Source organism: Lepidothrix coronata, unplaced genomic scaffold (assembly GCF_001604755.1).
Source record: "Lepidothrix coronata isolate B3197 unplaced genomic scaffold, Lepidothrix_coronata-1.0 Scaffold3, whole genome shotgun sequence".
In the NCBI taxonomy this organism is placed as follows: domain Eukaryota; kingdom Metazoa; phylum Chordata; class Aves; order Passeriformes; family Pipridae; genus Lepidothrix; species Lepidothrix coronata.
The window spans coordinates 7,989,587-8,010,348 of record NW_016690183.1 but is presented as its reverse complement, the minus strand read 5'-3'; the positions used below and the strand labels follow the sequence as shown (position 1 = coordinate 8,010,348).

Genomic DNA, 20,762 nt, shown 5'->3' with positions numbered 1-20,762 from the left:
GGAGTTGTCAGCAGCTCATTTCATTTGAAAGGCAAGGAAGGCAACGTTCTGCCTCCCGTTCCACAGTTTAGTTTCGGAGGCCCACTTGTTTTGTCTCTCTGAGATGAAAAGTTAAAATTCCTTAGGAATTTCAAATGTGGTGGGTCAGTAGCAGATGTGCTCTTGGAATTGCTGCCCTTTCCTCCCAGTGGAACAGTCATTCATAAGGGCTGACCTCTCTCTTCTGCTCTTCACCTGTGGGTAAAGAGAGGAAATATCTGCTGCATCCTCTTACCTGAAGTGAGGGCAAGAGACATGTAAGCAAATTAAAACAGCACAACATGGAAGAATATGCGTAAACCTCCTTTTTTCCCATTTTCATTGTAGCAGGATAAGAAAGATGTCTGATTTTCTGAGATCACCGTACTCCACCAAAACAGCAAGGGATGGAAATGCCAATACCCCTCTCTCTTTCTTCTTTCCTCACTCCAGGCTGATAAAAAATTAACCACTTTTTCCTTAAGCTGTTTTGAAATGTCATGTTCTTCTAAAGGAAATAAATGTCCATGGGACATTTTGGAGTGCTGTTGCACAGTGCCCATCTGCGGTTGCATCTCAATACACACTGTTGTTCATCAGAGTTATTTTCCTCATCAGTATAGACAGATATGGGAAGGTTTCACCATACACTTATCTGTTTGGCTGTGAGCCAGGAAACTCTTTGTATGATAGTTTATTTTCTTTTCCCCTATAATTTATCATCACAAGGGTTCAGAGGAGTGTCTTCCCATCCAGAATGGGAGTGATAATAAGTGCCATTGGAACAGATGTGCCGAGGATTTGGTTTGAATTTGGCAAGTAAGGTGCTTTCTTCTTAACAGAAATACCCTTAGAACGAAGGAGAACTTGAATGTTTCCTGAATTTTGTTCATTATCGAATCCCAGCTATTATTTTAGAGGGAATTTTTTTAAGATATCACAACATGTTTTATAATGAATAATCAATGTATGGTTAAAATAAGAGCAATGGGAACATGGCAGCTACAGATAGGTTTCAACAATAAGTAGTCTATTTGTAGAAGTTTGAGTTCTTTGACCACTCTCGTTATAAAGCCGTGTTGTGTTGGCTAAAGGATACTGCATTGTAATCCTGGATGATATTCTCCAGAGAACAAGCCAGAGTGTCATTGCAGTAATGCACTAAACCTAAGATTTCCATTCAGTTATATTTTCATGCCGTTACATATAAGAGATGTGCTTTAAATACGAGTTTTTTGGACATGTAAAAAGTAACACAGATTAATTTTCTAAAACTAAGTACCATGTTCACTAATCCTAGCTGCTTCTTGTTTACAGTGTCTATTCCATCAAACATAACAATATATTATCAGCTGATTAATGCACACTAGCTACAGCATCATGCATTTCTATTTTTGGTCTTCTGCATTCTCTGATATAAGGTCGTTGACTCAGGCAGATAAAATGTGAAACTTAAACAAATGGAATACAAAACTGTATTACAATTGTATAAATCACAAGTTTGGTTTCCAATTTGCCCTTTGTTCAGAAGCATTGAGTATAATTTGTTAGTAGGTGATTAACGGTTCTTCAGAATGTCCTTGTAATGCAATGCATAGCTTGATGTCTGGTTTCCCAATAGCACAGAGATTCTGAGCACTTGCAAAATACACTATCCTCAGTTTATGGATGCAACCTCTTGGCTCCTCTGAAACTCTAGCCACTTTAAATACTTAAATTTGCACTTAATTTGGGGGTTTTTATTGGTAACATTCTGCCATAAAAAATGTCAAGTGGTAAGATAAAGAAGGAGTTCTTCATCTGCATGTAGTTTTTTTGACCTCAAGTACAAACTTGCATGTCACAAAGTGGAATTTTTTTCCTTCTGGAAAAAATATCATAAAAGCTTTCCTTTTAACTGAGAGTATTAACTAGGTGGAATATGCCTTACTGGTTCCAGGAAAAATATGTGTAACACCAGTTGTTTTTTTTTCCCACTCTGTCTTGCTTATCCAAAGTATTTGTCAAAGAGAAATATGACAAAGAGACATTACAAATCTGTTTTCTCATAAGTTATAGTTGAAATAGCTAAACAAGGAATGTATCTCTTTAGTATCTTTAAAAAAATGATACCACAGTCATGATGTGCTTACTGCTCTTTCTGAGTAGCAATATGTTAAGCTGAGAACTAAATTGCATTCAGAGTATGCCGTGGATTCACAATCCTGTGACATAGTTTGTCTGGATAAAATTCAACTGTGAGTAGCTGAGGTATTTGAAATGGATGTTCCTTCACTGGTTGGAGAATAAGTTATCATTGATCTGCTATACCGAATGGATAAAATTTCTACTCTGATTTATCAGTCAACTCTGCAGAAGTTCTATGTCAAGGAGGTTTTTGAGATCACCTGAACATATGGGGGCAATATTTTGTTCCAAAGGAATTAAGTTTGTCTAATTTCCTTTCCATGTCTCTGCACCTTCATCACCCTCCTTCTCCTCCTTCCTGATCATCCAAATAGCTTTTGAACAAATAACTTTTGAATACAGGAATGGAGTACTGAAAGATAATCATGTCAAGCAGTTTTCTTGGATGTCACCTGAGGGGAAGTGGAGATGAGATAGCTACTCAGTATCTATCTGGAGAGAAGGCTGCAAAAAAAGTTGGTTTTGATTTTAAAGGTGTTTAGAGAGTTGTTTGAGAAGAGGCCTTAGAAATGTCTTTACAACAAGGAAATATGCATTTAGAGTTGATGGTTAACTGAGATACAAATTTGGGAGAAAAAATGCATTAGTTCCTGAGCATCTTGTTTGATATAAACATCAGTAATTCTGTCTTCTAGAACAATTAGCCAAATTTGTGACTGCTTTTTCTTTATTTCCTAAACAAACACTCTTAGACTAGTTTTAATACTCAGAGTCATTTATTTCTAGTTTACATTGCATATTTTTGTTGCATAGGCAAGTCATGCAGAAAGCAGCATTTGGGTCATTTCATGAAATCTAAGTCACCTAATTATATGTATTTATAATTGCATACTGCAGTGATTTTAGAACAAAATTTTGCAAGCTAGAATCAGGCTTAATCTTCCCTCTCCACAGCCCTAATTCGTTTGTGAATTGCATTCTATTGGATGGGTGAAGAAGTGAAGTACCACCAAGAGAATCTGACTCCTGAAGTTTCTTTCCAACCTAAAGGCTGTTAGATATTTCTCTTCTCTTTCTGCATAACTCTGAATATGCATGCACACACAGGTATGTGCAAGTACATTTGTAAACGCACACATTTTCTGGCAGTGCACCATTCTGCCCTAAGTGGTGTTTTTTAAATATCTTAATAACTCTGTCTTTATTGCTGCTGTGTGTTTCTTTCATGTTGTTTATGGTCTATTAGGTGTGCACACTAATAGATTAAAGCTTTACTGCTTTAATCACTATTTAATTCATCCTGTAGTTATGTGAATACTTTCCTTTCTTCATTACAAGCCCTTCAAATAAACTTATTTCTGCCTGGTACTGCTTTCTGTTCTTAACTTTCTCTCATCTTAACACAAGCTATTTCAAGAAACCAACTGAACTGGCAAAATGATAGGCAAGCTTACAATATCTCTTATTTAGGGATCAGCAGATCTTGCGTTAGAAGCGTACGCTATTATCTTCCATTTGCAGATCAGAAAGCAGAAGTACAGAAGCAACTTGTCCACAGTCTCCCAGCATGCTAGTGGTACAATTGGGGGTGATACTCCAATTCCCAGTCTTCATCAAATGCTCTTTCCATAACAGCTTCTCTGGTCTGACTCACAGGTAGCTCGTAGCAGCTCACACCAGTGAGACTTGGAAGTGTGTTTATCAATTTTGCAGCTCCAAGAAGAATCCTCATAATATAAAGACAGATTTAAACCTTTATCTTTATCTCAGAGTTACAAACTCTGCTTTCTTTAACTATTTCATCTAAAATACTATTTAGTCTTAAAACTAAGCTCTGGGACTTTTCATTTAACTTTATTATCTTTTCTGCTTAAAAAAAGTTAAAGCAGCTCATTTAGTTATATGGGCTGAAGATATAAAAAATGAATTTTATTGAAACCTACATGCCTTTTAGTGGTTTAATGTTAGTGTGCTTAAATTGATAAAAGTACCAGTGTCAATATGAAAAAGGGAAAATATCCAAACCAACTCTTCCTAAAAACCCTTGGCAATAAAGGCATGCTATACTAACATTTCCATTTTCAAATTACATTTTAAAGGTTCAATCAGTCAGCAGTCTAGGATATTAATTCTTTTAAGTGAATGCAAACATTCTTCTCTTTGCATTTTTAAAGAAAGTGTCATATCAGTCCACTTTCTTTTCTGTTGAGGGAGGCTAAACATAATGTCAGTGCAGTCCTCTGTTTATGAAGTAGCAAAGACAATGAAGTGATGTTCATTTACCACCTTCAGCTATGCAGTGTCCAAACAGCTTATTAAGCCCTCTCTGCTTTGTCTTACATGAGGAAAAAGACCTTGAAGGAAAACAGAAAATGCTCTAAAACAAAAATTAGAAAATACTTTAAAAGAGAATATTTTTTTATATAAAGAACAGTCCTACAGAAAAAGGGTATAATTATTGCAACTATTGTGCTCTGTTCGGCTTAGGTTTGTTTTTTTTCTATCAGTTGAGGTTATTCCTGATGATTTGACTTTTTTTAGCACTAAATACATTGCCTTCCATTCCTGACTGAGTTGTAATTTTGCTGCTCATGTTAGTAGTTGGTAATTTCATGATGAAACACTACTTGTTTTCATTTCTGAAGACTTTTGGGGATCCAGGACAGTAGTGGGAAGGGCTTTTAAAGCAAAGCTTAGGAATGAGGACAGTCACACCAGAATTTGGGAACAAGGAAGTGACTAAATACCAGAATAGGAGAGGCGACCTGGAAAATACCAAAGCTGACATGGAGCTGGAGTATGAAGCTTTTATAAGAATCATGGAACCATAGAATCATTTGGGTTAAAAGGGACCTTAAGCATCGTCTAATTCCAACTCCCAAGCCACAGCAGGGACACCATCAACTAGACCAGGCTGCTCATCCAACCTGGCCTGTAACACTTATGGGGATGGGACATCCACAACTGCTCTGTGGAATCTGTTCCAGTGCTCCACCACTGGACCTGAAGGACCATAAGGACCCTGAAGTTTGTGGCTTTATCTCCAAATCCTATATAGGAGGCAGGATTGAGAATAAACCTGTTCCGTTTTTGTGGCACCATTGAGTTTTTCTTCTTAATGCTTCGCGGAAGGAGAATAAAAAATGCAAATGAGATATATTTTCAGGGAAGTTAAATATGTGTAATGAAAAGGTTCTTATCATGCCAAGTGCTGCATCAAAAGATTTTCTTGAGTTATTAATAGTAATCCTCCTCATGAACCTTTCCTGTCCAAAAGAAACAAATGGATCTAAAGTGTATCCTGTTAATTCCCACTTCTAAAATGTAGAACTTCATAATACCTTCCAACTGGAGTAAATCCCTCCTATAGGGTTCAGACATATCCTTTTAACTCTAAGGTCCAAGTCCACCCTCCAGAAATGCAGTATCTAACCCATGTTCCCTACTGAATTATTTTACTGCTTTCCATTGTAAAGGTATGACAAAATGCATTTTGTGCAATACAGGATATCAGAACTTGCCGGTTCCCAAAGAGAAGCACCCTAATTTCGTGCCAAGGAAACAAGCTGTCTACCTATTCCACTATAGCAAGACACACCGAGTATATCTTTGTGTTAGAATAATTTCATGCAAAATGAGAGTCTGCAAGAACACAGTGCATCACATACAAAGAAATTTTTTTATGTAATCCTTCTGTATTCTACTGGGGCTTGTATTTGATCTAGGATTCTGAAGAACACATTGATTTCAGTTTGTTTGTTTAAAAAAGTTAAACCCTGTATCAAACATTGGGGAGAGGAAGAACAGGGGGAAAAATACTGTTTATTAGGCAGTTCAGGGGATTTAAGAGATCAAGGATGTGCTCATTAACAGGACTGCAGAAGCTAATAAGGAAGCCAGCTACTGTTCTCTCAACTTAGTCAAAATATATTTGAAACAGAAAGTGTGAGGTTACTACAGGTGATGTACTGCTCCCTTTGTAACCACCAATTTTGTCCTGTTTACAACTCTTTTTCATAGGAGATGTGATTCTCTCCCTTCCAGCACCTTCTGCTTTACAGGAGCAGAGCTCCCTGATAGCAGGTATTGCTGATGTAACTGCCTCCATGCTGGGAAAATGGTCAGGCTACACTGACATACCATTATTCTCAAAAGACTATCATACTTGAATTGACAGAGTCTTGGAGGTGGATATTGTAGTAGGAAATGCTGAACAGCCATAACTTTTGACACCAGGAATTTTTGTGCAGTTCACAGAGTGAGAGCTCAGTTTGTTGCCTGAGATTTTCATAAATAACTTGTTTGGTTCTTTTTCCTGCTTGACACATGAATACTGCGGTGCTAGGAAATTTCCCATAAGTTATGAGTATTTGTATGAAAATCTTTTTAGTTAATGGTATATAAGTTTCTCATTAAGCATATTAAGAAATTTGTACTAGTATGGTAAATTTTAACTGCGAATTATAATAGTCAGGGCATTTTTTACATCTCAAATATGGTTTCTTCCTTGCTAAATTGAGATGCTTGTCAAGAATAAATGACAGGGTTTTGGCTATTGTTGAGATAGTTTCATAAAAACTTTTGCAGTTTTCTACATTTGTGAGTGTAAGAAACACTGGCTTTAGAGAGTGCACTTTCATAACTTCATGAACTGCAGTGATCTGTTCCTTGAAGCAGTAGGTGAATCAATCAACAAATTACCTTCTTTTCTTTTTTTATCCTCTTCAAGGAAACTTATTTAATCTCAGTAGTGCATATAAGAATGCTTCCTTACCAGTTTGGGATTATTTTTTTCGCATGACATTTTCTCTCTTTTTGTAGTATTGTGTGGCCTTTGAATAGCCAAAAGAAACACTGAGATTGTAATAGTGGTCAAAGCTTTTGAATCCGTGGTGGCTCTTCCTCTTTTTTTTTTTCTTTTCCTTACCTAGAAAGGAGTACTGGGGGCAGAGGGGAGAGGAAGGTATTAAGGCTGTTGGAAAGTAAAAGTGTATGGCTGGTGCTATGCAGAAATGGTTTAGCCTGTTATTCCTGAGGCCTTGTTGTCTTCTGCAATCCTTTGACTTTACCTGACATCTATTTCTGCACCGCTTCACTGACACCAATGGTGTTCAAGAAGGGGCAGAGGGGCTTACAGTAATTTAACTCTTCACAAATATTGTCAAAATGAGGCAGCCTCATAATATTTGAAACGCCCCTACAGTATTCCCACTGTCAGAGAAGGCAGTAGCACAAGCTCAACAGAAGTAAGGTCTTCATAGCAGAGCTGCACTGGAAACCAGGCTTTGCTAGTTCTGATGCTCATGCTGCTTGTTATTAAATCACCTACCTGTTACTTTGACTTTTCACTGACGGGATGGTCTCTTCAACTTGCCTAAAGAACTCAGCAAGTTTCCCTTTTAAACTACTGAACAATTAAGCACTGAACAATTAAAGCTCAATATTTTGTTCAAATTAAATGTTCACATAAAATGTTTACAGCTTCACAAGGGCCTCCAGTTTAAGAAATCATGCTTCATTTCTTTTAAGTGTGTGGCTAAACTTATATAGTCTAGAGGACAGTGTAGAAAAATAAAATAGATTCTGTAATTATTCAGGCTATGTGTAAATTACCTGCTATAAATACTGAACCTATGCTGAAAAGGAAAATTGGCATCCAAATCGTAATCTACTTTCTTCAATATAAAAATATATCCAGCCTCTTATAAACAAATGTATAAATTCAAGGCTCCTTTCTGCAAATCTGTCTTCTCTTACCAAAAAAAAAATATTCTGTACAGCCCAGGTATTCAGAGAAATCACTCAAAAGAGGAACCATTCACAGAATAAGGCCTGAGAGGCACAGGAAAAATTTTCCATCTTTAGTTTCAGGTCTTATATCTGTCCCTGGAGTGTAATAGGATAGGCTATTATCCCCTTGTTCGTCATGAAGATTAATGTTCAGACCAGCTGAAAATATTACTGTTCTGTTGGGACCTATCAGGAGATCTTCAGACCTGTGTGAACCCGAGTTGAAACATTTTAAACAGCAGAGCTAACATCTTGCCCTACCCAGGCACAAGTGCCTCTTGCAATTATGTCCTCTGCAATGCTGCTGTGGGAGAGTTAAGGTCTCCCAAAGCTCTGCCTTATTTGTGGCGTCTTTTATACAGACTTCACTGCTAAATGCTAAGATATGCAGCGAAAGTGCCTGAGCCATTACCTGTTACTCAGATGAAATAATAAAAAAAAATTATATATATAATGGAAATTGAGATTTTTAAATTTTCCATATTTTGTATGGAATGTTTCCCCTTAAAAATCTGTTATTCTTTCCTTAAAATTTGACACCTAAACTTAATATGACAGAATTGAAATAAAAATAGGTAGAAAGTTAATTTTAAGGAATAGACCCACCTGGTTTAGGAAGTCACAGGAAAAGGGCTCACCTCTCAACAGTGTTGAATTCAGCTTTCCATGTTCATGGGGGGATGTAAGCGCCTGAGGGCTGCTGGCAGAGCATATCATATAGACACTCCTGTCTACAGAAAACCTACCCCCTTGCCTTGCAATAACACAGGGGTTTTTTATCTTCCTTTGTGGGCTTTCCAAGGGTCCCAAACCAGCATCTGAGCAGGAGCTGAAACAAAACCGCACAAAGGTGTGGTGGGGAAGGAAAGGGAGATTTGTGGCCAAGACGCACATCTCCTATTCATCCCAACCTTCTAGAGAAACAGAAATAGTAAGGAGCTACGTGACGAGGGTTATTAGTTACCCTGAAGTGGGGACTTGTATTGGGTTTTGTGCGCCCAGGTGCTGGCAGGGGCTGCAGGCATGTCAATGAGGTGAGGTCTTGCTGCCCTGTGCTGGCCCCTCAACCCCGGGCAGGGAGGGATGACAGGAAACAGGGGAGAAACGTCCTTGCCAGAGCTGAGGGGAGAGCAGGAGGAGGGACAAGAGAGGCTCTGGCCACTGAGTTCCCCTGGAGAGCCCCATCAGAGCAAGTGGGTCTCTCCTGAGGGAGCTGCAGCCTGTGCCGGTATCTCTGCCGGTATCTCTGCCCTGCAGCCTGTGGAGGACCATGGTAGATCAGATAGCCACACTGCAGGCAGCGGAGGGCCACATGCCAAAGCAGGTGGATGTGCCCTGAAGGAAGCTGCAGGCTGTGAAGTCAAGCCCAGGCAGGGGCAGGCTCCTGGCAGGAGCTACAGTATATGAGGGACATACAGAGAAGCAGTTTGTTCCTGAAGGGCTGTACCCTGCAGAGGGGTCCCCGCACTGTAGCAGCAGAGTATGTGAAGGAAGGAGTGGCAGACAGGAGGTAGTGTGAACTGACCACAGTCCCCTGTTCCCCTGTGCTGCTTGGGGGAAGGGGAAATAGAGGAGTCAGGAATGAAGGAGTGAAGTTGGGCTTGGGAATAAGAGGGGTGGTGGAAAGGTGGGTTTAGTTTTCTTTTTTCTCTTTCTAACTTGATTTCTAATTGACAATAAATTAAATTAATTTTCCCCAAGTTAAATCTGTTTTACCTGTGATGTAATTGGTAATTAGCAATCTCCCTGTCCTTGTCCTGACCTGTGAGTTTTCTCATCTCATTTTCTCCCCCTGTCCTATTGAGGAGGGGAAGTGAGAGAGCAGCTGTGTGGGTACCTGACAGCCAGTCGAGATCAACCCACCACAGAACTGTAAGGGATGTCACAGGAAATTGTCAGGGCTCAAGGAGATTTGCGAAGGCACGCACACCCTTATTGATATAGGATATATATCCTGTTTGTGGGCTGGCAGGCAGAACATTGTCTGATCTATCAGGTCCTGAGTAGCCAGGGACCTTCCTGTTGTATTTGTATGGCCAATCTTCGCGAGCGAAGATTTGGGAAAGGTCATTAACGCTTCGAGCCTGCGCAGTGGTTTTTTTTTTTTTAGGTGAGACCCAGTGTGCGCTGAACTGAGCCCACCCTTTAATCCTGAGGTTCATCTGCCGGGGCCGAGCAAGCTTGGACAGTGGCAGTGAGGGTCTCAGGACTCAGGACTCAGGTCTCAGGACGTAGGTTTGTTTTAGAGTGACCTTCTCTTAGATGGATGGCCTTACAGGGCTGACGAGCTCCATCTGCCCGGGGGGCTGGGAATCGAACCCGGGTCGCAGCGGTGAAAGTGCTGCACCCTAACCACTACAACATTGTCTATCTGCCAGCAGGCTGCAGCAGGAGCCACAGACCAGGCAAGGCTCCCTGGTCTGGATCATGACCTGTATCCCTTGGGGAGGCTTTTAGGGAGACTCTTTGCAGGAAAGAGCCTCTTCCTTATGCAATGCCCTTCCCACCTGCCGACCCTTCTGCACAGGCTGCAGACTGGCTCTAGTTGAAGGGTATGGAATGACAGGCATGAGCACAGTGGAGTGGGGGCCCTGCTGGCTGGGAGCCAGCATGTTGTACTTCTGTTGACGCACTGATCTTGTGACAACGTGGAAATGTATTGGAGGGAGAGGAAGAAAGGCTACTACAGTAAAGATTGACAGCCAGAGTTAAGTGAAATATAAAATACAAAGCTTGCAATTAACAGATTCTCTTGAAGAGGGTGGAATAATTTTTTTCTTCCTTGAGTTGTTCATTGATGAGAAGTTTTAGATAGTTTGTGTTTTTTAACTCTTAGAGGCAGTATACAAAATTATTAAAGCCACAGCATGTGCCCAACACAGTGTTCACAGATCATTAAAGAGGTTTGCTAGACCATTTCAGCATAATCTTTTTAGGGCCTCCTGCATTGCTGCTAATACAAATCCAGGACTTCCTTTATTAGGGATATGATAGTTTGGTTATTGGTTTTGTGCTTCCATGGGGGCAATACCATGGTGAGAACTGTGGACAACAGTGGTTCAGTTATGTGAACAGAAAGATTAGCCTGATGCTCCTGAATGTCTTTTCATACTGCTTTAAAAGATGAGGAGATTTTATGATTTTTCAGCAGACACGTGATTGATAGTCCTGGAATCCTTGTTCATGCACAGAATAAATGTGTCTGGGTCAAAACCAGCACACACTTTCCTACAAAGCCTCAGTGAATAAATTGCTTTAAGAGTTTTAGTGCACTTTTACTTACTCACAACAGCATGGTAACAGTCTGGAGTGAGGACAGGCCTTTCAGCCAGAAAATGTGAGGCAATAAGGAATTCCAGTGACCCTGATCTCACATGCAGAAGGAACTGTAGAGCTTTCTCCAGCTGACCAGCAATAGCAGAGTGGGAATTATTGGTGTCCTTACTCCATCTGAGACACAGTGAGTACTGTTTGATCAAGGTCATAACACGAATATTCAGCAAAAAAACAATCAGTCAAATTCAGATTGCTTGGAGTCCAGCAGTTCCTGTAGATTTTTTTAGATTAGGTTTCTTTAAGTAAGAAAGAATTAAGACAATGGTTATGAAGTTTATGTTCCACAAAATTAATGCCAGATGATGTTATATACACTCTCAAACATTCCATTTACCTGCAAGAAAGAGCAAAGCCAAAGCACTGAAATGAAATAAGGTCATTTGACCAGAGATGTAAATACAAGTCAGTAGTAAAACGACGTTTAAAATGTTTCCAGCTACTCAGATCTGTTACTGGATTTTGAGATTATCTTTCTCATTTCCATCTTACCATCATACATGTTACTTGCTTTAAGCAGACAAATCCAATCTGTTTGCATACTTACTGTCATTAGCAGAAAGAATTAACCTCTTATTTGAAATAAAAAGGGTTATAAATAGAGAAAGCACTTGGATAAGAATGTAAGAAAATGAAGGTAAGAAGCAAGAAATGTTTTGTGAAGGAGCTGGAACAATATAATATAAAGATAAGTGGAGTCAATGAGGTGAGGATGAAGCTGATTGAAGGTACACAGACAGGATGGCAGCCTTTGGCTGAGAGCTCTTGTTCCCATGAAGAGTCAGATGTCTGAAACAACAAGGAAATTCTGGCTAGAGTAAAGAGGATTCTACCTGAGCAAAGTTCAGATGCTGCTGTGTGGTTCAGCTTATCATTCCTATAGGAAATGAATGCCATACCTTCATGTAAGACACTGAGCTAGAGAGCTAGTAGAATCAACGAAAATGTATGATAACTTGCTATATAGTCAACATTGGGTAATAGGATTTTAATAGTTCATTAAATTTACACTGCAATTCTGAGGATGATATAAAAAAATGACTGTGATCTGGCCAGCACAAGAGCTCTGATACAGCTACGGACAAATGAGCTAAAATCTACTTTGGCCCATTTGTTGTCAAGGGAAGTGCTTGCTGTGTTTTAAAGTCTTCAGTATTGATACAAAGACTAGAAAAGATATATCTGGAGTTTTAAACCACATCCTAATTTGACAAATTGCCTTATGAAGAAAAAAATGCTTTTCTGGTAAACTGGTCAAAATTGAAGTGATGAAGCAATAAAGCAATATTAAATTTAGTATTCACATTACTACTTGATTGTTTTTCAACATATGATATACTTCAATATATAGATATTTCATCATAAAATATGCTTCCAATGTACATGCATGTTACTACAATAATTTTATTGTCTATGTCATATTCCTTCAAAAATTAAAGGAGTAGGCTTATGAATGACAGAAAATAAAGAAAGGCTGTGGAAGATGTAAAGATTTCAGTGAAGTGAGGTGATAAAGGAAGCTATCTGACTTCTAACCTGTAATTGGCATAGTAATGTCTTGGATATTAGCAGTGGACAGTCTCCATGGTCTCAGAGGGCGGGAGTTTAATCATGACTTCAGAGCTTTTACATCATCTTCCCTTTTTCCTTCAGGGGAGGTCTTTTTTGCAGTTCTTTCAGTGCTGTTTCAGTAAATGTCTTTCCTTTCACCTACCCACTTCTCCAAACCCTAAGCATGTTTGTTTGCAAGTTTTCTGACTGAAAGTGAGCTCATATGGAAAAAAGTCCTCTGAGTTGTTTGTCCTCTCCCTGGGGAGAGTATTTCTTATCAGAGATAATGAGCATGGTTTTGAAAGAGTGGGCATCCTTTGCTGTCAGTTTGAACCTTGGACTTCACTCTTGTATGTCATGGCGATGCTGACATTACAACGAATGATATTGCACACTTTTCACCCACTGCAGGCAGTTTCCAGCTTCCTGTATCCTTAAATACATGTTCCTCAGTCATACAGTGAAAATATTCTTTGTATTTAACCCATTCATGCCAGAAACAGGAATGTCAGCTGGACCAGTTTTAACAGACCGTGTTCAGCAAGCCTGCAAAGGTTACAGCAGGTTGTCCATTTCAATAGTCTCTGTGAGAATGGAAGCAGGAATCTGAGCAATTTCATTCTGATGTGGTAGAAACCTCAGCTCCCCTTGGTTACTGTACCCTCTAAATTACAGCTTGGGTAAGAAGGAAGAAATACCTCCCTGAAATGCAAGCACAAAGTCTTCCTTTATGCTTCCCTTCTCCTATTAACTGCTCTGGTGTTTGGTAGTGACTTCTAAAACTTTTTTAAGAGATAATAACATATAGCTGTATCATTTAAATATGACTGGGTCATACCCTTAGATCTTCAACTCTTTCGAAATTAAACCTTCATAGTCTTTAAAGATGCTGTGCATTACATTTAAGTCAGGTTATAGATAGTCCAAGAGAATGTGCCTGCAATGATCTAAGCTGTTCTTTGTAGTTATTTACGATTTTATATCCTTTTTTCAGGAAATGAATAGTGCTGTGTGAAAACAAATTGTGTAAAGGGACTGGTGATGGGACATTTAAGTGAAGCATGGACATTTCAATTGAAGTACAGTGTGTTAGTCGAATGTTACCTGCTGGGCTCATTAGCAGTAATAGTATTAATTCTGAGGCCTGTGTTATACAGGAAATCATAGTAGAAAAATGAATGACCTTTTGTCTCTGTAGAGTGGGAATATATGTGTCTTGTGCATTGGTATTCACTTTGTCTTAGGTTGTAGAATGACCAAGAGTCGTGTATGTGCTTTCGTGGCACATCCATTTTCTTAAGCACTTGACAGAGTGAGCGGAGTAGTGATTGCAGGGAAGGAATGGATTGTTTTGTTAGTTTGTAATTCTTGGGTTGTGTGGTTTTTTTAACAGAGATGTTAACTTTAGGATGGAAAAGCTCTTGAGACTTTTGCTGCACTTAGTCTCTCTGTGTTTTTGTTAAATAAACAAAGTGTGTATACCTAGACCTTCAAATAAAGGCTCTGAAAGTCCTAAAATGTCTGTATGCCTGTCGCTTCTGCAAGATTATCCAGTGAAAGGCAGGACTGTCAACTGTCGCAGGAGTGCAGAATTCTAGCTTTTCTCTCAGTCTGCTGCTCTCGTACTCCAGCTGGGTTTGCTTGCATACCTGTCACATACTTGTGTTTTTCATTTTCACAATCCATGCAAGTATCCTAAATAGTAACTATGTTTCCTTTTCAGATATCTTTATTAACCTTCTCCCAACATACCTCAACCCCAAACCTCTGGTTTATGAATACCTTTTCAATGTATCTACTCCATGCTAGATTGGTTTTATTTTCTTACTTTTTGGGAAGCAATCCACAAGACTGCACTGTTGCCATTGAATAAGGAGTAGGACTTTGGGATCACTTCTGTCATACTAGAAAATACAGAAGTATTTTTTTGTTATGTTTTTCTTCAGCTTGCATGGCTCTGGCTATCTCTACCACAGAAAGCTGCAGTCACTGAGCACTTCATTGCTTGAGATATGTCCTGTACTTCATGGCAAGTACATGGGTGTGAATAACAGAGCAGAATTTTTCTGACATACTGGCAGTTTTACAAGAGAAAGAAGACACATTCAGAATGTTACTGCATCATTTTAATTCCAAGTCAAAGGGAGTCTGTGTTTCCTTCATTCTTACCTTTCAAACTGTACAAAACATCAAAGTCAAAACAAACAAGTTCATGTATGATGAGACATATACACCAAGAAACTATACAGAGTTGCTCAGTTTCTTCTAGATGAGGCTAGGATAATATTTAAGCTGCAGTCCCATTGCTCAGAAGAAAAACAACATACATGTGGATCCTGATCCTTTGCCAGACACCTTAACTTCACTGTGGTTCCAGGTTAGTGTAGCAGATTTCCCTAATGGCTTCTACTGGGGGAGGATGGGAGCATTTTGCTGCTGATTGTCTGGTAGGGAACTGTTGTTGATGGGTCTTATTAATAGTTTTATCTTCAGAGAATTGATCCGCCCTTTTAACTCACAGTCATCACCAATCAAACAAAAGCAGTTTGCTTCTACAGTGGAATCAATAAAAGGGAAAATATATTATGGTATTGTGGCTTAGCTGGGAACACATGCTTTTTACTTTTTGCTGTTTTATCTTCTGTTTAAGAATAGGTTTTGCTACAATTCATATTCTATTGGTGGTACGTTAGGTCTATGTGATCTGTAATCTGCACATAAAATACATGCTGTCAGCAGTACAAGGATAGTTTTTTTGTTTCAGTGTTTGCTGCTAATATAATGTGTTATATTGATCCATTCTGGCCTCTCAGGTATTTTCCTGGTGGTGAGAAAAATGGTATATTTCTTCAAGGAAGGAAAAGACAATTTTCATGCAAAAGAATATTCAACAGAATCATAAAGCCCTAGACCTGGTAATAAAAATAGAAGCTGATGCTATTAATACATCATTCCAGATTCACAGGGCACCATTATATGGCTCCTGGGTTGAGTAAAATTTCATATAATCACAGCAGCCATAGACTTAAGCTCTATAAAGTTGAAAACTTCACCAGATGGCCTTTGTCAAGGCAGCTTCTAAAGACTTTAAAGCTGCAATGTGTTAGGGCCCTAGATATGACTTAGTGGTAGCTTTTTAAAATACAGTTAATGAACAAAACTGATCAACATTATGGAAGTAATAATAATAATACTTTACACTCAATGACCTTTTGTCTGAGGACCTGAAAGCTCTTAACCAAGGCTTTTAAATACTCCCTTTCTGATTATAGGAAATAAAGTATTCAAAGTCTAGAACATTTGTGTGAGGGAACTGAGCAGGAGCAGTCCAACACCATGGCCTACTGCAAACAGTCAAATAGCACTTTCTGTGTATCTGGGACTGGGACAGGAAAGCGCTCCTGTGCCTGTCTCTGTCCCTGACAGAGATGATGTCCCAGTTGCTTAGGGTGGAACTTCCTATTCAGCAGTACTTCTAATCTTGGGTAGAGCCAGCCTTTCAGGGGTATTGCTTGTACATTGAAATGCTGTGTGGCAGGAATGAGAATGACATATAATGGCCCTAACCTGAAATTTCCTTTATTTGCTCTATAAACCGTGAGGATAATACTGAAATGATGTGAAGAACTGGGAATACTATGGCTCAGATATACCACACTTGCCTGAGAAGCTTACATATGGAGTGATAGATCTTAGGCTCCATATATTTAGGGCAGACAGATGAATACCTTCGAAGACTGGCCTGTATTTTATGGAGAATGGTTACATCCTTTTAAAAAGTACCACATGTTGTCTGTGAATTTACTCAGCCTCAAAATCACATAATGGTATTTATTGGTAATGGGAGTAAATAACTGTATTTGACATTCTCTTTTCTATAGTCAGTAGTTATTTTTTTCTTTTTTTTTTCCCAAAGTGATTTTACTGTGGATTTTCAGGGTCTAGAGATCATTCCTGAGAGTTTTCTCGGTGACTGTTTTTGTTTTATCTTTTAGATTGATGTGATTGTGACTTTGGGCGGACTTGGAGGACGCTTTGACCAAACAATGGCATCAGTGGAAACGCTTTTTCATGCAACAAATATCACTCCCTTTCCAGTCATAGTTATCCAGGAGTGCTCACTGATTTACCTGCTTCAACCTGTAAGTGTTGTGAAAAGTTACTTTATAATAAAATTGACCTTCCACCCACCCTGACACCTTAGGTCTTGCACCGTTAAGTGCTCATTTTTTCAATTGTGTTCTGTAGGGTCAGGGCCTAATAATATACATTGCAGACAAATGAACAGCAAATGATGGGATCTGCATTCCTGCCTTGGAAAAGATTTTGTTGAATTTGTTCAGAATAGATTTTTTTTTAAAGCAGAGAAAGAAGAAAAACAGAAACTATGAAAACTGAATTTGGGTAAATATAGGATTTTGATTATAAATGGGAAAAAAGTAAAATTAACCTTTTAAATTCCCTTCCAGTAAGTTTAAATTTAGCACATAGCCCTTTTACATGTTGAGTAGCAATAAGGATGTCTGCAATAAGAATAAAAGAAAGACATGAGAGGATGATATGAGGGAATTCCTGACATACACATCAGGCAGAGCTCTTATGCAGTCCAGTGGTGCAGTTCATCATGATGGGAATCCATATAGCATCAGCAAGAGAATTTCTTTAAGATGTGTTATTTTTGTGGTTTTTCAGGTCTGTTACTGCATTTATTGATTCATAAAACAACACATGCAAAAGATCTTGCTGATCTTCTGCTTCTAAGATTTAAATTAAAGGCAAATCTAAACATCAAACACTGTTCTCTAATAGTGATTCATTTATTTGTTTGGAAATATCTTTTCCTGTTGTCGAGGTTTCTAGAAGCTTACCTAATTTTCCCAATTTCTCTTGGAAAGCTTATTTCATTAAAATAAATAACATTCACAGGCAAAACCTTGCACCAGGTGTGCTTCATTGTAATTCGAGAAAAGCATTAATGAGGTTCTATGAGTTTATAGATTTAAAGCCACAGGGGCAGATACTCTATTAACAATTTGAAGCACTGTGTCTACAGGAAAGATAGTAGGCACAGGAGGTCTTTTGTCAGTATGATGAGGAATTACTCTGATCATTAGTTACACAGCTAAATGGATAGAGGCAGGAATGAGGGGGAAAGAGGGAGGGCTAAGCGATAACTTTGGTTAAAATCTGAAAGTGAGGAGAAACTTGCTTGTGATTGATCTGTGATTGCAGTACTTCACCGACCACTGTAAATTTATTTTAGGATATTTTTAAGAACATGTTGAAGATAAGATGGAGAATTCCTAGTTTAGCTTACAAAGCTCTTGCTCGAACTGGAAAGACTTTTAATTATTTTCATTCGTCTTTTCCATAAGTAGCTCTAAAATGCCATGCCTAAGACTGCTTTCACAAGAATCTTCCATGAATAATTAAACCCTTTATAACTTGAAAAAAATCACAATCTGTGCATTTTAAATAGAAATGGGAGGTTGTTAATTGTTTGTGTTTGCTGAAAACTTCTTTGTTCTGTTTTTAATAATGCCGTACAAGAAGCACGTAATATTTTTTGTAGATGGGGAGAGTTCTACAGGATATTATTTTTTTTCTGCCGTACCTGGCTGTCAGTAACTTCACTTCTGTAACTTCAGGCTGTTTGTAGTGTACAGAAATAAAGGGCAGATATGGGGGCAGGCCATTTAAACAATCTCTGTGCTAATTTTGACACAAAATTGCTTTTGATTGTTGTTTAAACCTGTCACTGTCAGCATCTTCAGTTAGCTGTCGTGGTACCTCCAGATAATAACATTAATCCTACCTAGTTTAGATAAAAATCAAGTGAGTAGTTTATACACAGAAAAATACAAGGATCCTAAGCTTGGAAGTGCTTTTTTTTTTTTTTGTATGAAGTTCAGCCTGGTATTTTTCTCTTGCAAACAGCCACAATCATGACATTCTCTCTTTTCCCTCCTCTCCCCTTTGTAATTTAAAATCAAGGTAGGAGGGAGTTTAACACAGTGGGAGACCACTGACTTTTCAAAATGCAAGTCTCTGGAAACTGCAACAAATGAAGCAAGGTTCTGAGATTCAAATGCTAATGCAAACTATAAAGTTAAGAGCATGTTTCTTTTTCTATAAAATGTAGATCTGAAACCTTTCTCTCTTGGGGAAGAAGAATCTGATCTGTATTGGATTTTGGGATAATATATATGACCAAAATATAATTATGGTTTTGCTTCAAAATAACATTAGCCCTCTGTTCACAATATCAGGAGTGTGGTTCTCTATCATGTGTACCTTGGCAGAGTCTAAAATATTTGGATACAGCAGATAAACTGGTAATCCCATAACAGCCCTAGGAAGGATACAAAGGGGAGTAACAAGTCAAGGTGCTGAATTTTTAATTACTAATGCAGAAACTAAGAGGAGGATGGTGTGAGTACGTATGTAAGTACACCATAAAATCTGTTAAGTAATTGCTTTGAAAGAGAGTGATTTCACATTATTACAGTGTTGATGTATAGGGTTACAGCAGAAGAAATATATTAGTATTTAACACACTTGTAAAGGGTCCACATGCTGTAGGAAACATGATTATAGACTTCTTGAAAGTCTTCAGGGTGATAAGAGGAAGACAGCAAGGACAATGTCTGATTTGGGATCCACTGCAGATGACCAAGCAAGGGGGACCAGGTAAACAAAGCCTTTTTTCATCAGCCAGTAAAATTATCCAAGTACTGAATGTCAGAGTAATGGGCACTTTGAGTATTGAGGCATTTCTTGGGAAATAGATGGAGAGACAGTGCAAGTTTCTGAAATATATAGATAAAAATGTTTTGGCATGGAAAATGAAGAAAACTACAAGGATGTAAACTCTCTAATGTTCATTTCTGACCTTTAAGGATGAGCTCCTCTAACAAAAATGGAAAAAAAAGGTGGGAATAATTACACCCCATAAATATCTGTCTCCATGGTCTCTATGGAGAAATGGGTGGGAGGCTGAGATCTAACTATATATGGTGTAGGTATCTAAGTTTAGATAAATGAATTCCAATATATGTCAAATTACTAAGCAAGTATTTTTTTTAAAAAAAAAGCAGGCATGAAATGAGGTGCCCCTCTGGAAGGGCCCAAGAAATGAGAACCTAATTTGTAGCTCCAGAATTTATAAGTTGACAGTGAAAGATTTTCTCTTGTCTGAATGGGAAAGGAAAACTAATAACAGGCAGCCTAAATGAGCACTTTTGCTCAGTCTTCACTAAAGCAAAATATTCCTTTGAGCAGATAACCAACACAGTTAAAATCGGTGGCAAAGCCTGAAGATTTTAAATTGCTTCAGAGAAAAAGCAAATAGAAGATTAGGTTGCCTTTGATTTTGCCAACTTCAAGGGTTGTTACTTTTTGTGTGCCATGGAACACTAATTAGAATAGGAGTCAGAAATAGGGAGACTTTGTAAGAATTCCAGGAGGTGATGCTTGTTCTGAAGCATTTTCTAATGTGCTGGTTGAAATTTTTTAAAAAAAAAAAAAAAGTACCTGTGTACTGAATAGAGGTCATATTTCTTTCTGTAGTGGGAGAGGAAGGAAAGCCTGAATTTTTAATGAGTAATCCCTCTTTATAAGCAGAATATTTTATACAACAGTTCATGCATTTTATGCTTGAAATTTTGGTAATATCAATTACTATTAGACTATACCCTGGCTGAAAAGCATTAGGCCCTTAGAGTCGTGTTTATCATGCTAGCCATGCTCAATATGAATGGCTTAAGGTTTCACATACATACTTTCTCATTTTCTGGTTTTGTGCTTCTCAGGAGTACGGAAACATTAGCTTCTGTACACTGAGCATAAATTATCTTTTATCTGTGAGTTTTATGGCAGTTTGTAATACAAGGTAATAGGATTTATGACCAAGAAATGAGAAGATGTCCAAGAGTTAATGAGGC

General features: G+C 38.4%; 1 protein-coding gene across 5 annotated transcripts in view; it reads left to right on the top strand.

Annotated features, from left to right (window-relative positions):
- Positions 1–20,762, top strand: part of TPK1 (thiamin pyrophosphokinase 1) — a 307,366-nt gene that overhangs the window by 177,457 nt on the left and 109,147 nt on the right. For all 5 annotated transcript variants that reach the window (XM_017823218.1, XM_017823190.1, XM_017823201.1 and 2 more), the window contains one exon: positions 16,815–16,961. In XM_017823218.1, coding sequence (XP_017678707.1) covers positions 16,815–16,961 — 147 coding nt within the window. The remainder of the gene's footprint in view (positions 1–16,814; positions 16,962–20,762) is intronic.